This window comes from Pogona vitticeps, chromosome 6 (genome assembly GCF_051106095.1).
Source record: "Pogona vitticeps strain Pit_001003342236 chromosome 6, PviZW2.1, whole genome shotgun sequence".
Lineage (NCBI taxonomy): Eukaryota > Metazoa > Chordata > Lepidosauria > Squamata > Agamidae > Pogona > Pogona vitticeps.
The window spans coordinates 74,272,681-74,291,221 of NC_135788.1; the positions used below are offsets into that span (position 1 = coordinate 74,272,681).

The 18,541-nt window shown below is 39.6% G+C and overlaps 1 protein-coding gene across 2 annotated transcripts in view; it reads right to left on the reverse strand.

Moving 5' to 3' along the window:
• ZPBP (zona pellucida binding protein) overlaps positions 1–18,541 on the reverse strand; it is a 53,065-nt gene that overhangs the window by 31,869 nt on the left and 2,655 nt on the right. For both annotated transcript variants that reach the window (XM_073003879.2, XM_073003878.2), the window contains exons 2-3: positions 6,820–6,882; positions 3,364–3,489 (exon numbers count right to left, since the gene is read on the reverse strand). In XM_073003879.2, the coding sequence (XP_072859980.1) occupies positions 3,364–3,489; positions 6,820–6,882 (189 nt within the window). The remainder of the gene's footprint in view (positions 1–3,363; positions 3,490–6,819; positions 6,883–18,541) is intronic.

Genomic DNA, 18,541 nt, shown 5'->3' on the forward strand with positions numbered 1-18,541 from the left:
ATAGTTTGTTGTGGTCCACACAGTCAAAGGCTTCTGCGTAGTCAAGGAAGCAGAAGTAGATGTTTTTCTGGAACTCTCTGGCTTTTTCCATAATCCAGCGCATGTTAGCAATTTGGTCTCTAGTTCCTCTGCCCCTTTGAAATCCAGCTTGTTCTTCTGGGGGTTTTCGGTCCACATACTGCTGAAGCCAGCCTTGGAAGATTTTGAGCATAACCTTGCTAGCATGTGAAATGAGTGCAATTGTACAGTAGTTGGAGCATTCTTTGCCATTGCTCTTGTTTGGGACTGGGATGCAGACTGATCTTTTCCAATCCTCTGGCCACTGCTGAGTTTTCAGAACTTGCTGACATATTGAGTGTAGCACCTTAACAGCATCATCTTTTGAGATTTTAAATTGTTCAACTGGAATGCCATCACCTCCACTGGCCTTGTTGTTAGTCAGGCTTTCTAAGGCCCACTTGATGTCACTCTCCAGGCTCAAGTTCAGCAACTGCACTATTTGGGTTGTCCGGGACATCCAGATCTTTCTAGTATCATTCCTCTATGTATTCTTGCCACCTCTTCTTGATGTCTTCTGCTACTGTAAGGTCCTTCCCATTTTTGTCCTTTATCATATCCATCTTTGCACAAAATGTTCCTTTAATATCTCCAATTTTTTAAAAAAACAGATCTATCCTTTTCTATTATTTTCCTCTCTTTCTTTGCATTGTTCATTTAAGAAGGTGCCTCTCCTGGAAGTCTGCATTAAATTTTCTGTAATTTTCCCTATCTCCCTTGCATTTTCTTTCCCTTCTCTTCTCTGCTATTTGTAAGGCACCGTTGGACAGCCGCCTTGCTTTCTTGCATTTCCTTTTCTTTGGGATGCTTTTTATTGCTGCCTCCTGTACAATGTTACGAGCCTCCATCCATAGTTCTTCAGGCACTCTGTCCACCAAATCAAGTTCCTTAAATCTGTTCTTCACTTCCACTGTGTATTCATAAGGGATTTGGTTTAGATTATACATGACTAGCCCAGTGGTTTTTCCTACTTTCTTCAGTTTAAGCTTGAATTTTGCCATAAGAAGCTCATGATCAGAGCCACAGTCAGCTCCAGGTCTTGTTTTTGCTGACTTTATAGAGCTTCATCTTTGGCTGCAGAGAATATAATCAATCTGATTTTGGTTTTGCCCATCTGGTGATGTCCACGTGTAGAGTCGCCTCTTGTGTTGTTGGAAAAGAGTGTTTGTGGTGACCAGTTTGTTCTCTTGACAAAACTCTATTAGCCTTTGCCCTGCTTCGTTTTGAACTCCAAGGCCAAACCTATTGTTCCTTTTATCTCTTGACTCCCTACTTTAGCATTCCAATCTCCTATAATGAGAAGAACATCTTTCTTTGATGTCAGTTCTAGAAGGCGATGTAAGTCAATTACAGTCTCCTCAGCATTGGTGGTTGTTGCATAAACTTGGATGACTGTTATGTTGAAAGGTCTGCCTTGTATTCGTATTGAAATCATTCAATCATTTTTGAGATTCTATCCCAGTACAGCTTTTCCAACTCTTTTGTTGACTATGAGAGCTACTCCATTACGGGATTCTTGCCCAGAAAAGTAGATATGATAATCGTGTGAATTGAATTCACCCATTCCCATCCATTTTAGCTCACTGATGCCCAGGATATCAATGTTTATTCTTGCCACCTCCTGTTTGACCACATCCACCTTACTTCTATGCAGTATTTTTCTTTGCAGCATCGGAATTTCCTTTCACTTCCAGGCAGGTCCACAGTGAGCGTCCTTTCGGCTTTGGCCCAACCACTTCATTAGCTCTGGATCTACTTGTACTTGTCCTCCACTCTTCTTCTGTAGCATGTTGGACGCCTTCCGACCTGAGGGACTCATCTTCCAGCGTCATATCTTTTAGCCTTTTGTTTCTGTTCATGGGATTTTCTTGGCAAAGATACTGGAGTGGCTTGCCAATTCCTGATCCAGGTGGATCGCGATTATTCAGAACTCTCCACTATGACCTGTCCGTCTTGGTTGTCCCTGCATGGCATAGCCCATAGCTTCTCTGAATTAATCAAGCCCCTTTGCCACGACAAGGCAGCAATCCATGAAGGGGTAATTTATCATAGTAAATCATAACTAGAATAGGCCCACTTGAATCATTGGAATTAATGGAGTAACTGACTCACCAAATTTCCTCAGATTCAATTAGCCTAATCTGGTGTGAACTACTACCCTAAACAACAGGTTTTCAGCCAAAGTGTTGAACAACGCTAAGCCTCCCCTCAACCAAGAATAACTCTCTCATCCTTCCACATCAGAAAACAGGAATCTGGAAGTTTTCTTCCCTACTTTTGAATAACCTCAGGTTGCCATGTAATCCAATCCCAGAATTGGTCTTAAATTTAATTCTGGTTGATTAACAAGTTAGTGTCATGAACTGTGCTATGAAACGATGCATAGTTAAGATAAATTGTGTTTAAATCAACAATATTAAAAGTAATCCCAATATACCAGTCAAATGAAATGGCACTCAGTGACTAATAAAAATGAAAGCAGTTTCCAAACATATATTTGAATCCAAACTAGAAATGAGGGAGGAAGCCCAGGAGAGGGCTTCCCAGCAATGAAAGAATTTAAAAAGTTCAAGTGTCATTGGAGACCAAGGCAATCAACACCCACACTATTGTGTTCCTGGTTATTATGCAAACTGAAATTTGGCAGTGAAGAAAAATGACAGCAAAGATAGTGATTCATTTTAAATATACTGTAATACTGGAAGAGGATAATCTAGGCTGCCACAAAGACAAAAAGTAGGTTCTAGACTGAATCAAATTTATCTGAAGCAAAAATGATGAAACTGAGGCTATCATACTTTGGGTATATCATGAGAAAGCAAGACTCGCTAGAAAGACAATAATGCCAGGGAAGGCAAAAGGCAGCAGGAAAGGAAAACCAAATATGAAATGGATTGACTTCATAAAGGAAGTTACAGCCTTGAGTTTACAAGGGCTTAGCACAGCTGTTTCTAGGTCACTCATTCATACAGTTAGTATAAGTTGAAGGTGACTGGATCGCAAATAGGAAGAGTGAGTCTCAGAACCTGAAAAGTGTGTATGGGGGGGGGGGAGGAAGCTTTCATTTAATTTAAATTAAATTAAATATTCCCATTGCCATATTATGGTGAAACATGGTTTATACTGCATAAAACTACACAAGATAATTTTGGCCACTGATTCACTGTGTGGGATTTCAGGACATTCTGTTATTGATCCCAAGACTAAGAAACATGAAAAAAAAATAAACATTGAATTAATGCATTCTTTCTCTGTGGTTTAGCTTAAAGAATTAAAAGCAGGTTCTATTTGAGGAGTAAAACTCACCTGCAACTAGATCACCTCCCGGTCCATGCCACTGAAATATTGGATCAATCAATTCTGAATTCCGTAGATGATTTGTTATACATAGAATACGTGGGCTGTTATGATTCAATCTGACATAAACTTTCACTGAAAATACAGAATAAATATAATGATGAACTGCAACGAAAGCATATAAGCAATACAACTACAGAATTTTATTTTGTTTCTGTTCAAAAATATATCAGGCATAGTCAATTAAAACTATAAAAACATTGACTGGTATTATATAAGATACAAGTTTTAATCAAAAATCTATCTATTAAATGTTGGAAAATTATGTATGCTGTTCCTAATATTGCCAGTTTCTGTAGCTCTGGTGGTGTTATTTGTAGAGTCTACAACTGCTTGTAATACTGTTTGAAATTTCTTGATATTGTTCTACTACGGATTAATTTTGAAAGTCGAGGGTCCACCGTATTCCCTTTCTGTCAGGTTCTTTAACATTTTTATCACTCAATAATTATTTTAAACTCTATTCCATCTAGTTATTGGATCTTACCATGATGTACAGACAGTATTGTCTATATAGCATGCAAATTTGGCAATTCCAATTTTCATCTGAATATCTTGACTCAGTATCCGCACTGTGTTTAGCGGTGATTCCTTATCCGTGAAACTATGATGAGGATGTTTACAATAAAAACCGTTATATAAATTTTTAAGTTAATTGAAAATATTTATGAGTAATCTGGAGAGAATTACATGGTTTTTATTTTGCCTTCAAAGTCATATTTGGGTCTTTTAAAAATATTACATCATATTTCTGCTTAATTTTGTAATAAATGTTATGTTTTGGTCATATTTTGGTGATACTTTGGTAATCAGCAACCCCCCTGACAATTTCAACATGCCTAAAATCAACTCTAAGGAATAATTACATCTCTGCCTGCTCTAAAGATGTGTTAGGAAAGATAAGAGCTGCTGTTGATAATAAGATATGGGTTGAAACAAGTGATGTAAATGGAAGATATTTTGATAAGCCTGGTGAAGGAAGGAAGGAAATTTCTTCTAACATGCGAAACCCTACAAAAAGCAAACAGTTCCACTATTGCTACTCTTTCTGACATTTCTATGAAACTGCTCTGGCTAGGTGGTGCACAAAGGTGAAACATTTTCCTCTTTGCAAAAGATGCCACTCCATACATGACTAAAGCAGCCAAGGAACATATACTTCTTAATCTGGAAATGATCCATTTCACATGCCTTGCACATGGTTTACACAGAGTTGTTGAAGAGATTCAAAACAACTATCCTAATGTAGGAGGCGGGGTATTGTTGTGGTGCTGCCAGTAGCTCCAGAGAAGAGCTCTCTCTGGAAATACTGGAACCGCCCGGTCCGGGATCCCCCTTTTGAAATGGGAATCGAAGGAGAGTCTAGGAGAAGTCTCTCTGAAGCAGATGGGGAGCAGCAGAGGGAGAAGAATCGGAGGCAAACCCGGACTTCTTCCCTCTGAAGAAATCACCCAGCACAGACCGGAGCGGGAGCCATATTTGGCATGGAGCCGTGAGCCTTCTGAATGGATGAAGCAAAAATCTGATGTCTTTGAACCAGAATTTTCTACAGATGAGCTGTCCCTTTTCAAATTTGTTCAGATAACCTCTTATAATGTCAGACTGTATCTCCAGATACAAAACATACTAACAGAAGGAGTTTTGAGTTTGATAGCCTCAAGATACACATGATCATCCAATGTGATTCTGTTATTGATGAAATCTAATCCAGGTATGACCATATTACTCTCAAAAGGTTAATTTGATTCTTTCAGTACTAGCACATCTGTACTGGAAGTGAAGAAGAATAAATCTTGTAATTTTTATGTGTCTGTATAAGCACAGGCATTTAAAAATTAAGTGCTAATTTCATAAAAATTGTAGAGTTATTTTTATTTAATTGGTCACATTTAACTTACTTTAAGGTCATTAATGTTTTGCATGTTTCTGACATTTCTATGTCATACAAATCCTCATCTTCATAACATTCAGCACATAAGATCAAACACTGCCCAATTAATTGTTAAAAATCTGTTTTTAAAATGGTCTTCAAGTGTTGCTAGAAAGACAAGAGGGAAGAGGGCAATCTAGCCTGCCAGGCAGCTGAGACTTAAACTGCATAGGACTTTATAGGTCATAACCAGCACTCTGAATTGGGCCTAGAAACATCCATCCAGCCATTGAAGCTGCTGTAACAAATACAATTAATTAAATGAAAACATATATGACACAAGATTTCAAACTGAATGAAAAAGCACCTCAGCATTAATCTTCAAGCATGCTCCAGTCATCTTATTCTCTGCCAAATATCCTGCTGCATATAAAAATATTTTCTGCTACACACATGCTGCTTCCTGAAGCCCAAAATTACCTGTATATGATTAATACCAATTGTAAGCAACCAAGAGGATCCATCCCCATTTACCCATCAACAATTATGAAATACAAAATTTTTAAAGCCTCAGTTCTCTTAGATAGTAGGAAAAATGTAAGTGCTGTAAGCAAACATGAAAACCTTACTATTAGCAAAGGTGTCAGACAAGGATGCATATTGTCCCCTTATCTGTTCAAGGTTATAATTTTGTTTTTAAAGTACAAGTTAGAAATACAATTTTCTTTTGACTATTAGAAGTAGATTCCATCACCTCAAAATCAGTTCCTTCCTATTTCCCCATTCTGTCAAATTTTGATTACAGTTAGAATGTCCCAAACACTATACTTCTAAAAATCTCTCTTTTGCAATTACATTGCTAAAACTGCCCACGGTACTCTTACTATAGACCAAAGATTCCCAATTTTGGTTAACCCAGATGTTTTTGAACTGCAATTACCAGAAGTCTTCACCACCAGCTTCTGCTAGCTGGGGTTTCTGGAAGTTGCAGTCCAAGAATTCCTGGGTAATCCAAGGTTGGGAACCAGTACTATAGACAATTCTATATATGTCCTAGTGAGTTCAATGGGTAAGAATGTGTACAATTTTGAGGGTGTGACAGATTAAATTAAAATTGCCCTAGAAGAAAATAAGACATTCATGAGTTAAGTTTCATTCCAATAACTATGCATCAGACTAATAAACCTGGGCAAGCACAAACTTGATTACTTTTACTATTCCTATCACAAAAACAAGGCAGGAAACCAAAAGGCACAGAATATACCATGGCATCATATCGCGCATTGAATAGAGATTTAAAAAAAAAACATGGGTCCTGACTCAGATGTCATGAAAACAGCAGCTTGTTTGCATTGCTTTCCCATTTAATATGGAGGAGTGAAACAAAGGGTCTGCATGTCCATGCATGAACCTTGTGCATATTCTCAGTTCATTAAGCCGCAAATTGATAGATTTAACACAATCAATAGCTGAAGTCTCCACACAATTTTAAAGAGTGATTAGCATGTATGAATTTAAAATCTTTAACTGTATACCTGGCAAATTGGTTGATCCTACAACTTTCACTCCATTAGGTTCCTTCGTGGCAGAAGAATGAACTGTCAAAACAAAAAGAAAAACATAAGTGGACAAAAGAACCATAACTGCTTAGAAAACAAAAGTCATTAAAAAAATTACAGATAAGCAGATGGCAGCAATAAGGAATAGTCATTTAAGTATTTACAGATAAGCAGATGGCAAAAATAAGAAACAGTATAGAGACAATTGTATTTAGATAATGATCCCAGGTTGCACAAACCATTCATTACAATCTTGGAGGCAAGTGCTATGACCATACATTCTTGCCCTATATTTTCTATTATTCTGAGTACAAAGAACCTAGACTGTAATAAACCAGATTTCCCTGATATGCTCTAATAAGGGAAGTCTGGATTGATATTTAATTGAGAAGCCAATAAATCCTGCAATGTTATTTTCATCAATGGTAACAATGTAGTAACTACTGCACAATTACCATTGATTAGAGGTTCCATGTTATCTTCCTCACAGAAACATCTCTGTAGTGAACAGCCCTGCTCTCACCTCTCCATCACAGAGGAACAGTGAAGAAGGAGCCTATGAGTGGACAGAAGGTGGAGCCAAGGGGGAAGGGAGCTGGATATAAAGACTGGTGTATGGAGTATGAGGGGAGATTCTGTGAGTGAGAGACAGTGTGAAACTTGAAAGTGTCTGGAAAGTGAGTTAGAGATTTGTAAGAGCCTAGATTGAAACAGAGGGTTAAAAGAGTTTTAAAGTTATATCAGATTTGATTCACATACAAGTGATTGGCAGCCTGTGATTTATCCCACGAATATTCCTCATTTATTTAATTCCCTGATCAAATAAAAGACTTATGTTTTGAACAGCACACTTGTCTCTATAAGTAACTGATATTAAAGAATTACTATCTGGTGGCAGCGAAGAAAGAAGAAGAGCAAGAACCTCGTGAAGGCCTGGGGGGATAGGGACTTCAGAGTAGATCGCCACAATCTCTTTTTTTGGCAACTCTTTCATTACAGCTCTTAGTTACTTCATGCTACAGCTCTATGTCTCAATCCTAACAAAGCCTGAAATCTCTACTTGTCCCTTCTACACAAGTAGACCGTTTACAGTAGCAATTACGGGATGAAAATTGTGGTTATCTACATCCTACTTGGACAATTTTTGTTGAAACATACATGATTTCTGAATGAAATAGGTGTGCCTCAACACTTGATTGTCCTGATGCATAGCGTGTACTGTGGATAAGAAGCTACGGTCAGGACAGAAGATGGAGAGACAGAATGGTCAGTGATTTCCATCGTTGTGGAACTCAGGTGTTCTTAGACTGCATCTCCCTGAAACCCCAACCAGGACAGCTAGCAGTGAAGGGTGTTGCAGTCCTAGAACACCTGCATCACCCAAGGTTGGAAACCACTGCTATAAACAAAGCTGTCAAAAAAGGGTACGCTTTATCCCCTTATGTGTTTGATCTGTATGCAGAACATATACTGAAAGCTGGACTAGATTCAAAAGGAGGAGGAGTGAAAGTTGGTGGAAAAAACATCAATAATTTAAGATATGCAGATGACATAAAGGCAGCAAAAGGTGGCAGAAAGCAGCAAAGACTTGAAATGACTTCTGATGAAAATGACAGAAGAAAGTGCCAAAGCAGAACTGCAGTAGAATGTTAAGAAAACAACAATCATGACTACAGAAGAACTAGACAACTTTGACAATGAAGAAATTAAAACAGTTGAAGAGATTTTTATACCTTATTTCTAATAATCAATTCAAATGGAGACTTCAGCCAAGAAATCAGAAGTCTCAGACTAGGAAGGGCAGCAAAGAAGGAATTAGAAAAGTTCTTCAAGTGTAAGAATGTGTCACTGTAGAACAAGATCATCCATTCTCTGGAAAAGACAATAATGCTGGGAAAGATAGGAGGGAGCAGGAAAAGAAGACGACGAAATGAAAGATGGACTGACTCCCTAAAGCAGGGGTGGGCAATTAATTTCTATAGGGCAGTGGTCAGGGAACAGGGATACATTACCTCAAATGGGATGAAAGTGAAAATCCTGGGGGTAATGAGCAGAGTGCTACCAACCCCCACCCTCTGCAGCCAAACCTCAAATGGTAAGCCACCTCTCCCTGTTACTTCCTTGGTTGCAGCAGGGCACTTGTAAATCCTCGTTCTTTCAGAGATCAGAGATAAGCCTGCTTGATTGGTTACAGCTGTGGATTAGCCCAGGGCAATCCATCAATCCGGGGCTTATTTAAATGTATGGAGAAAATGGAGGGAGGGAGGGAGAGTGGGTAGATGGATGTGTATGTGTGTCAGAAAGAGAGTGAGTGAGAAAGACTGTCTCAAAACTATGAAAAAGAACAGGCAAGCAAAAGAGAAACCTTGAATTAAGCTGGGGGGGAGAGAAGAGTGGCTTTTTAAGGTGCTGTCTAGGTTTATTATTGCTTTCCTTCCAAGAAGCAGGCATCTTTGAATTTCGTGGCTGCTGTCACCCTCTGCAGTGATCATGGACCCCAATAAAGTAAAATCTATCACTGCCTCCATATTTTCCCCTTCTATTTGCCAGGAGATTGTGAGACCAGTGGCCATGATCTTGGTGTTTGTTTGTTTTGTTTGTTTGTTTGTTTGGGATGTTGAGCTTCAGACCATTTTTTGTTCTCTCCTCTTTCACAAAGAGGGTCTTTAAGTCCTCCTCACTTTCTGCCATGCTTTTACATAGTCAATGAAGCAGAAGTAGATGTTTTTCTGGAACTTCCTGGCTTTCTCCATAATCCAGCTCATGTTAGCAATTTGGTCTCTAGTTCCTCTGCCCCTTCGAAATCCAGCTTGTACTTGTGGGAGTTCTCAGTCCACATACTGTTGAAGCCTGCCTTGGAGGATTTTGAGCATAACCTTGCTAGCATGTAAAATGAGTGCAATTGTACAGTAGTTGGAGCATTCTTTGGCACTACCTTTCTTTGGGGTTGGGATGTAGACTGATCTTTTCCAATCCTCTGGCCACTGCTGAGTTTTCCATTGATGATGATAAAAAAAAGCACACTGATCCTTTGATATTGGGCTGTGGCACCAGGGTGGGTAACATGACCTTTAGCCCGGTTTGTTCCTTTTTGCACACCACACATAGAATGATTAAAGTGGTAGAGAAAGCCCCCCCCCATTCTGCGTGGCTGTTTCTAGCAAGCATGTCATTGCTAGCACCACTCTGGCAGCCACTGATGATGATTTTAGCTCTGCTAGCAAAAATTTAATGCAACTTGCTAGGCACATTGGACACCTTACTACTCCCTATACCACACCATGGCTGAAGTGCAATGTGTTCCAGCAAAATAGTGCACATCTTTATCAAATTTGGTGCATCCTGCTAGTTCTGTACATAGTCTGTGTAGATTCAATAATATTTTTAATTCAAATAATGTATGCTTTCCTTCCTTTCGAATCAAGGGGGTAATGTCGGTGTATATAAATTTTGGAGGGGGGTAAAAGGTAAAAAAGTTCCCTGTCCCCTGCTATAGGGGGACCACATGAAAAATCTGAACTGTGTTCGGGGGGCGAACCAACTTTACTTAAAAATAAAATGAAACAGTGATGTTATGATTGTTTTTATTTTAAACTTGTTAATCTTCACAAATACTAAAGAGGCATTTTGCGATATGTTAAAGATAAGCAACTGATCAACTTTAGACAAAAAACTATAAATGGTTTTGATGTTCAAAACTGTCCGTGGCCAGACAGGAGTGGCTCGCAGACCGTATGTGGCCCTCTGACCGCACATGACTCATTAAAGCATATTTCTTTCTCTTATACCGTTGTTTTTGGCAAGCAAAACAAAGTTTTCATTCTACCTGCCTGAGACATCAGATACACAAAAATGCTGTGCTGTCTTCCAGTTAGTAAATAAGAAAACAAAATTAAGCTAATATGCTAAATGCAGATTGAGGCAAGGTGGTATTAGAATATCAGAAAAACTTTTCCTCTTAAAGATTTATTTCCTCTGAATATGGAAGTAGTGTCTCATATAGTTAAGACTCTCAGGTGAGATGGGTTAACCTCCAAATACCTTATTCTGTGTATTCCTTTCTCTATCCATCATCTAAATTGTGGTTATCCAAGTTTCAGCACCAAAAACATTCTAGAAAAAGGCAAGCAAGGTGGTAGAGGTGTTATGGAAATATTTTACACCACTACAAACCTTTAGGGTTGTTTTCAGGAATGGATCTTGATAATTTCTTAACATACTGTTACCTGGCCACTTGTCACACAGGCTGATGTATCAAAGGAGACTGAAGACAGGTGCAGCCACGGGGGTACTTGATTTAAATCAGATTTTTAAAAATTTTAATTTAAATTGTGATTTAAATTAATTCATTAAAAAACATAGATTTTTATCCACCCTGGGTGCATCAGAGAATGGTTTATGTTTAACAAAAACTAAAGACAAAAGAGCTGTGGTTCCTGAACAGTTAACAGATCTATTTCAATGTGAGCATTCATTGATTACAATCTACTTCCTCAGATACATGTAAACAATAAGGAGGTCACAGGTTTATATATACTGTACAGAGAACATGACAAAGCACACCATCTATTTAGGAAAATTACAAGTTCCCACGTCCATACCTGTGGTATAGCAGCCCACAATTTTACTCCCAATCTTAAACAACTGCTAACACAAAACAGGCCACACAACACAGAGACAGGAACAACATCCTGCTACAAGTCCAGACGCCAACTGTGTCCATAGAAGTGGTCTAGTAGCACCAACACAGGCTCTGACAAGGTCACCCACTACATCAAGTGCTTGTTACGTGTTCATCTCCTAACACAATCAACACTATGCTTTGTCAGCATTCTACATTGTCCTAAGCAGCACACAAAAGCCAGTTTCACAACACTTCAGTCTCCCAGGACATTCTGTTACAGATCTCAAAGTAATGGCTGAATTACAAAGAAGGTTTTGAGTGAGAGAGAGACCATTCAAAGGACTGAATGGAAGCAAGGGTTCTGAAATAAATTACAACTCATAGGCTCAGTAATTAGTGGGAATTTGGAGAGTCAATTCCTCTCTACATTCCACTGATTCCACAGGCCTACTCATGTTGTGACTTATTACTAGATTTCAATACAGTGGAACCTCCACTTATGAACTTAATCTGTACTGGAACTCGGCGTTCGTAAGTAGAAATGTTCATTAATATAAGCACCATTTCCCATAGGAATGCATTGAAAACCGATTAATCTGTTCCGGCCAAAGAAAAAAATCACAAAAAAGAGGGAAAAAATAAACAGAACAAGTCCCACAGTGGGACTACAAAAAAAACCCCACCAAAAACAAACAAATCCAAAAATAAACATTGGAGCAAGTCCCACGCTGGGACTGGGGGAAAAAAATCACCAAAAAACAAAACAACACAGAAACATACCCCCCACTGCCCAAACCTACCCTCCAAAACCCACCCAGAACTTTTTTAAAAGGAAAAAGCAACACCTTACCAGTCTGAAGCCTCTGCAGAGGCTTTCCAGGCTTCCAAAGCTGCCCCAACCGCCCTTTTCCTTCCTCCTCCTGCACCACTGCCGCACGTCCCATCCACGAGCCCCACCCAGGGCCTTTGGTGGCACTTACTCATGAGTAGACCTGTGCTTTGTTGGCCCTTATTCATGAGCAGACCCACCAATTGTGCCAGCGTTGGAAGCCCAGGAGGCTAAGCCTCCCTTTTCCTAACTGTTGGGGCGAAAGAACTACAAAGAAGCAGCCTCTTCGCCACCAACGGTTAGCAAATTTAAATTTCCCGCCCTTTTCCCCTGCCTTTTTTTGTTCATACCTTGAGGCTCCGGCCACAAGTAGAGGCAAAATTTTGCGGCCGGAGCTGTTCATATTGTGAAATGTTCATACCTAGGGACGTTCGTAAGTAGAGGTTCCACTGTATATGTATGTATTAAAACTTCAGATTTATCCATAGTTTTGGATATGGCTATAGACAAGAATATGTTTTAAATCTCACCTTTGCAGATTGTCTGAAAATCATCTGGTTGCTCATTAACAACATATTTACCCAGTCTACTGATCATTACTGATGTTAACAATAATGACAGTTTTATTAATGTAATTCTTGTTGGCTAGTTAGCAATCTTGATGTAAATTTCAACACATGGAAGGAGGGACCTCCCTCACAGACAAAGTTGTTTGCTTGTTTGTTTGCATGCTAACTAACTTCCAGGCTAGAGAAACTCTGCCCTTGTTCTTCCCTTCTCCTCCACACCTGTTTCAGAGACTCTATTTTGTCTCAGACCCTTTTTCGCCTTGGAAGATGCTGGGTCTCCAGACTGGATCCTCCCAACCACATGGGCTGAGGGAACAAATCTTATTTTTGCTACTTTCCCTGCTATCAACTTTAAGCCTAATGAGTGCCTGTTTTAGAATGCAAGTGAGTACAGTACACAAAACCTTTCATACTTAAAGATCGCCTCCTAAGTCTTATTTCCTAACTGGGCAGAACAGGACTTCTATAGCTAATTCTAACCTTAAAGAGTTGGCCTTCCGCTGTGCATTTTACTGGAACTTAAGCAAGTTCCAAGAACTCTCAACAATTCTCACCCTTTTTTTTACCTCACTTGGCCTCACCTCTCTACCATGTATTCTAAGTACTGAAGCCCATTATGCTCTATGTGTCAGAGGAACTGCACTGTAATCCACAAACGTTTAAACTGAAATTCATCTGTTAATATTTAAGGTGCCATATGCAGAATACATCACGCGAAAGGCTGGACTGGAGGAATCCCAAGCAGGAATTAAGATTGCCAGAATTAAAATCAACAACCTCAGATATGCAGATGATACCACGCTGATGGCAGAAAGTGGGGAGGAATTAAAGAATCTCTTAATGAGGGTGAAAGAGGAGAGTGCAAAAAACGGTCTGAAACGCAACATAAAAAAAACACAAAGATCATAGCCACTGGCCCCGTCACCTCCTGGCAAATAGAAGGGGAAGATATGGAGGCAGTGACAGATTTTGCTTTCTTGGGCTCCATGATCACTGCAGAGGGTGACAGCAGCCATGATATTAAAAGATACCTGCTTCTTGGGAGGAAAGCGATGACAAACCTTGACAGCATCTTCAAAAGCAGAGACATCACCTTGCCAACAAAGGTCCATATGATCAAAGCCATAGTTTTTCCAGTAGCGATGTATGGAAGTGAGAGCTGGGCGATAAAGACGGCTGACCACCAAAGAATTAATGCTTTTGAATTGTGGTGCTGGAGGAGACTCTTGAGAGTTCCCTGGACTGCAAGGAGAACAAACCTATCCAGTCTAAAGGAAATCAACCCTGTGTGCTCACTGGAAGGACAGATCCTGAAGCTGAGGCTCCAATACTGGCCATCTCATGAGAAGACAAGACTCCCTAGAAAACACCCTGATGTTGGGAAAGTGTGAAGGCAAGAGGAGAAGGGGATGACAGCGGATGAGATGGTAGGACAGTGTCATCGAAGCTACCAATATGAATTTGACCAAACTCCGGGAGGCAGTGGAAGACAGGAAGGCCTGACGTGCTCTGGTCCATGGTCGGACACGACTTAACGACTAAACAACAAAAAGCTCTTTTACTTTAGCCATATGTGGCTGAACAGATTAAGAGACCTACCTCTCTGAAAACTGACACAGTGAGTGAGCAAAGTATAGAAGCTCGGCTTCCCCCTCCCCTCTCATGTGAACCAGAAACCAGAGGAAGCCAGATGTTAGGAACCACAACAGTGAAAGAATTAGAAAAGATCATGAAATATAAGGATGTGTCCCTGGAGACCAAGGCCATCCACACTCGTCTTCCTGATCACCATGTACTAGTGAAAGCTGCATAACAAAGAAAGCTGACAGGAGAAAAACTGATTCATTTGAACTGTGGTGCAGGAGAGAGTTGCAGATCTTATGGGCTGCCAGAAAGACAAGTGGGTCCTAGATCAAACCAAGTCTGAACTATCTCTGGAGACAAAAATGTTGAAATCGAGGCTGTCCTACTTCGGAAACATCATGAGAAGGGAAGATTCAGTGAAAAACACAATAGTCATGTGAAAAAGATAGTACAGCCTCTTTGAATTCTATTGTTTTATGTATCAGGACATTATAAAAATTATTCGATCCTTAGCAGGTCTTAAAATTAGCTAAATACAACCTCAGATGAACAACCACACATTACATATTACACCATAACATGATTTATTAACAAAAATAAAGCCGATATTCAAAAAAGATATTGATAGGCTTGAACACAACAGAATGAATTTTAACAGGGATAAGTGCAAAGATCTACACCTAGAGGGGAAATACTATACAGTGGTGCCTCGCTTAGCGATGTTAATTGGTTCCAAAAAAAAAACATCGCTATGGGAAAACATCGCTAAGCGAAACACCATTTCCCACAGGAATGCATTGAAAACCGGATAATCCGTTCCAATGGGAATGGATTACCGTCCTTAAGCGAAAGTCGCCATAAGAAACATTGCTAAGCGAAACGTGGTTCCCCCATTGGAATGCATTGAATAGGTTTCAATGCATTTCAATGGTTTTGACAGGTCCATTTTCGCTTTTTTAAAGTGTCTTAAAATGTTCAAAAACTGTTCAAAAACTTTGGAATTGTTAGTGCACCCTGTAAAACCTTTGCAAACTTAATTTGGCTTTGTTCTGAGTCTTCGTTAATTTTTGGTGAATTCCCCCCCATTGGAATGCATTGAACTGCAGGTTTGACAGACCAGAAAAAAACCAAAATGGAACAAAAATGGCCGGTTACAGGATTAATCGGTTTTCAATGCATTGTAGGTCAATGAAGGCTCGACCTATAGACTTTTCGACCTGCAGCCACCGTTCCAAAACGGATTAATTCCGTAAATAGAGGGTCCACTGTATATTTTGTAGGCTATGAGCGCCTATGTGTTAATGCTTTTTCTTTTGATTCAAACATGACTAAAGTTTTCATCTAGATTTTCAATAGCTACACGCATACAAGTGAGATGTATTTTCCTAGGTATTTGTCCAAAGCTTAAATTCTGCTTTTATACATTTTTAAGTATCTTAAGCTTACAGTCTTTGAATAACTGTAGAACGTTTGGATTTCAGCATATGTGCCTACAGTTTTTTCCTTAAAACTGTAAGATTTTCTTTGATATTTTTTGGATTTGGACTTATTTTTAAGTATGCAACCTAGAATTGATGTAAATAAATAGAAGCTGTACAGATCTAACAAGTTCTGGAATTGTCTGGAATTACTGCAACAAAAAGGAAGTATAATGAGGTACCCATATGAGCTTGGAAAGCTTGTCACTGATTGTTCAGTTTCATTCTGGGATTAACCCTTTACTGAGATAATGTCAGCTATAACGAATCCTAAATCTGATCCTTGTCTGGGAGGTCTATATATCTCGGTAGGACTCCTGGGTGAGTCGGTTATCCTTATCAGGTCCTGACAGGGAGATACAATAGCACTTTTTAAATACCTGAAAGGGTGTTATACAGAGGAGGGGCAAGATCTGTTCTCGATCACCCTAGAGTGCAGGGCACGTAATAATGATCTCAAGCTATAGGAAGCCAGACTTAGGCTGAATACAGTAAGGCCACCGTATCCATGGGGGACTGATACCAAGCACCCCATGGATACTGAAAACCAAGGAAAGTAGCAAACACATAGATATAGCAGCATCCATGTATTGTCACTCAGCAACAATAATTATTTAAAGGGAAAAAAAGCACATCCCACCCTCTTAGTTTAGTTGCTCCAGCAAGCCCTGCCACTGCCACCGGCTTAGCTTCACAAGCAGGCCCTTCCAAAGCAAGGTGACAGCAGCAACTCTCTCTTCCCCAGCCACCCCAAGCCCAGAGAATGAAGTGAGAAGATTCACTTTTTTTGTGGCTGTGAATGTTCTTGTCTGAAATCTTTAGAGGGGGCAGCCAGTCTGGATCAGTTGGGGGAGACTGGTAATGGATGGGGAGGGGTGGGGAGCAGACAATAGAAGCAGGGAAAGGGTGGGAGCCATTGGGTCCTTCTCTATCTCCCTTCCCCATGGGTGTTGGAGCTCCACATCTCAACCTAGGGAGCACAGCTCCCACCCTGGAGCCACTGCCCCTTTTCTCCTGTTCCTAGTGTGATCATGGCCATTGCAGTTTGTTGGACTGGAGCACCCATACCTCACCCTGCCTTACCCTGGTTGAGGGCCAACCTCACCCATGCCTGGGAAACCCTGAGCAAGAGGGAAGAAACAACAAAAATCCCATCCCCTGTTGGCCCAGAGGGGAGTGTTTTTCAGCCTCCCACCTGGTCCAGGCATCCTGAAAACCTGGCATGGACCAAGGGATTGATCTGTAGTACCATGAGATTTCACCAGTCATCCATGGTTAAGTGAAACCACGGGTACTGATTCAGAGGATACAGAGGTCCTACTGTATCAGCGAAAACTTCTTAACAGTTAGAGCAGTATGACAAAGGAACTGGGGAGGTGGTAAGCACTGCAACACTGGAGTCATTGGATTCCTGCATTGAGCAGGGGGTTAGACTTGATGGTCTTATAGCCCCATCCAACACAATTATTCTATGGTGTATAATTTTGGACACTGCATTGGATATGGCTTGAACAAGATGACCAGATGAAAAAGAGGACAGAATTCCTACATCTTTAAAAACTGTAGGGAAAAAGCAATTTTAGTAGTTAAAGCTTGCTACTATTAAACTTACAAAAGTCCTGTCCTTTTTTTTATATGGTCACTGTAAACTTGCAGCACAAATTATAAACTACATTGAGAAACAATTAAAAATTAAGACAGCTCCACTGAGCATAATGAAACTTTATCTTAAGTAAGTAGTACAGGACTCCAATCCTTATTTATTTAAGATATTTTCACCTCACCTTTCTTCTAAAAATTCTATATCCAATTATTCATTTATCTGATAGTAAACTCACTGATCAGGCTACTTCTGAATAGATATATGGAGAATAACATAACGAAAACACACCATTAAACAATGCAATCCTATATACATCTACAAAATGTACTGCTGATTTCAATGAAATTTCCTCTCAGACAAGTGGGAATGTATGTTTCCAACCAACCATAATTTGGAAGTGATTTTTTGGAACCTGATGATATGGAGGTTAAGCTTTGTTTAACTTTATAACCTACATGTTTCTAAAGCAAAAATCTACTTCTACTTAAATCATCCTGGTCCATTTTTTTTCTTTAAATCCTCAATTTTACTGAACTAAGAAAACAACATCTGGATGCGTAAAAGCATTTTAGATCTTTATTTTCTACACCAAGTCTGAAAAAGATTTCTATGAAATGAGAATGTGTGTTTTGCAGCATTTTGAACTTGCAGTCTATTAAAAGTGTTTACATCTTACTTGCACTGCACTTCAGGCATCACATTTTCTGATCATAAAAATGCAATATCTAACACCACAAGAGGGAGCTCTTCTATCATTAATAAAAATAGCATAATAAAAAGAATCTTGTAGAAAAGTGGTGGGATATGAATAGTTCTGAGATTCTTTTCCAGTTATAAAAAACAGGTAAATAACTGATCTTTGCACAATATCCCTTATACACTCATATAGACATACTGGCCAGAATCCTAATGAACAGCTTTGTGACTGCATCATCCACCACAGCCATTTGGGATAAATGAAAATCTTCCTATTTCCACACCCCCCCCACACACACACATAATATTATGGAG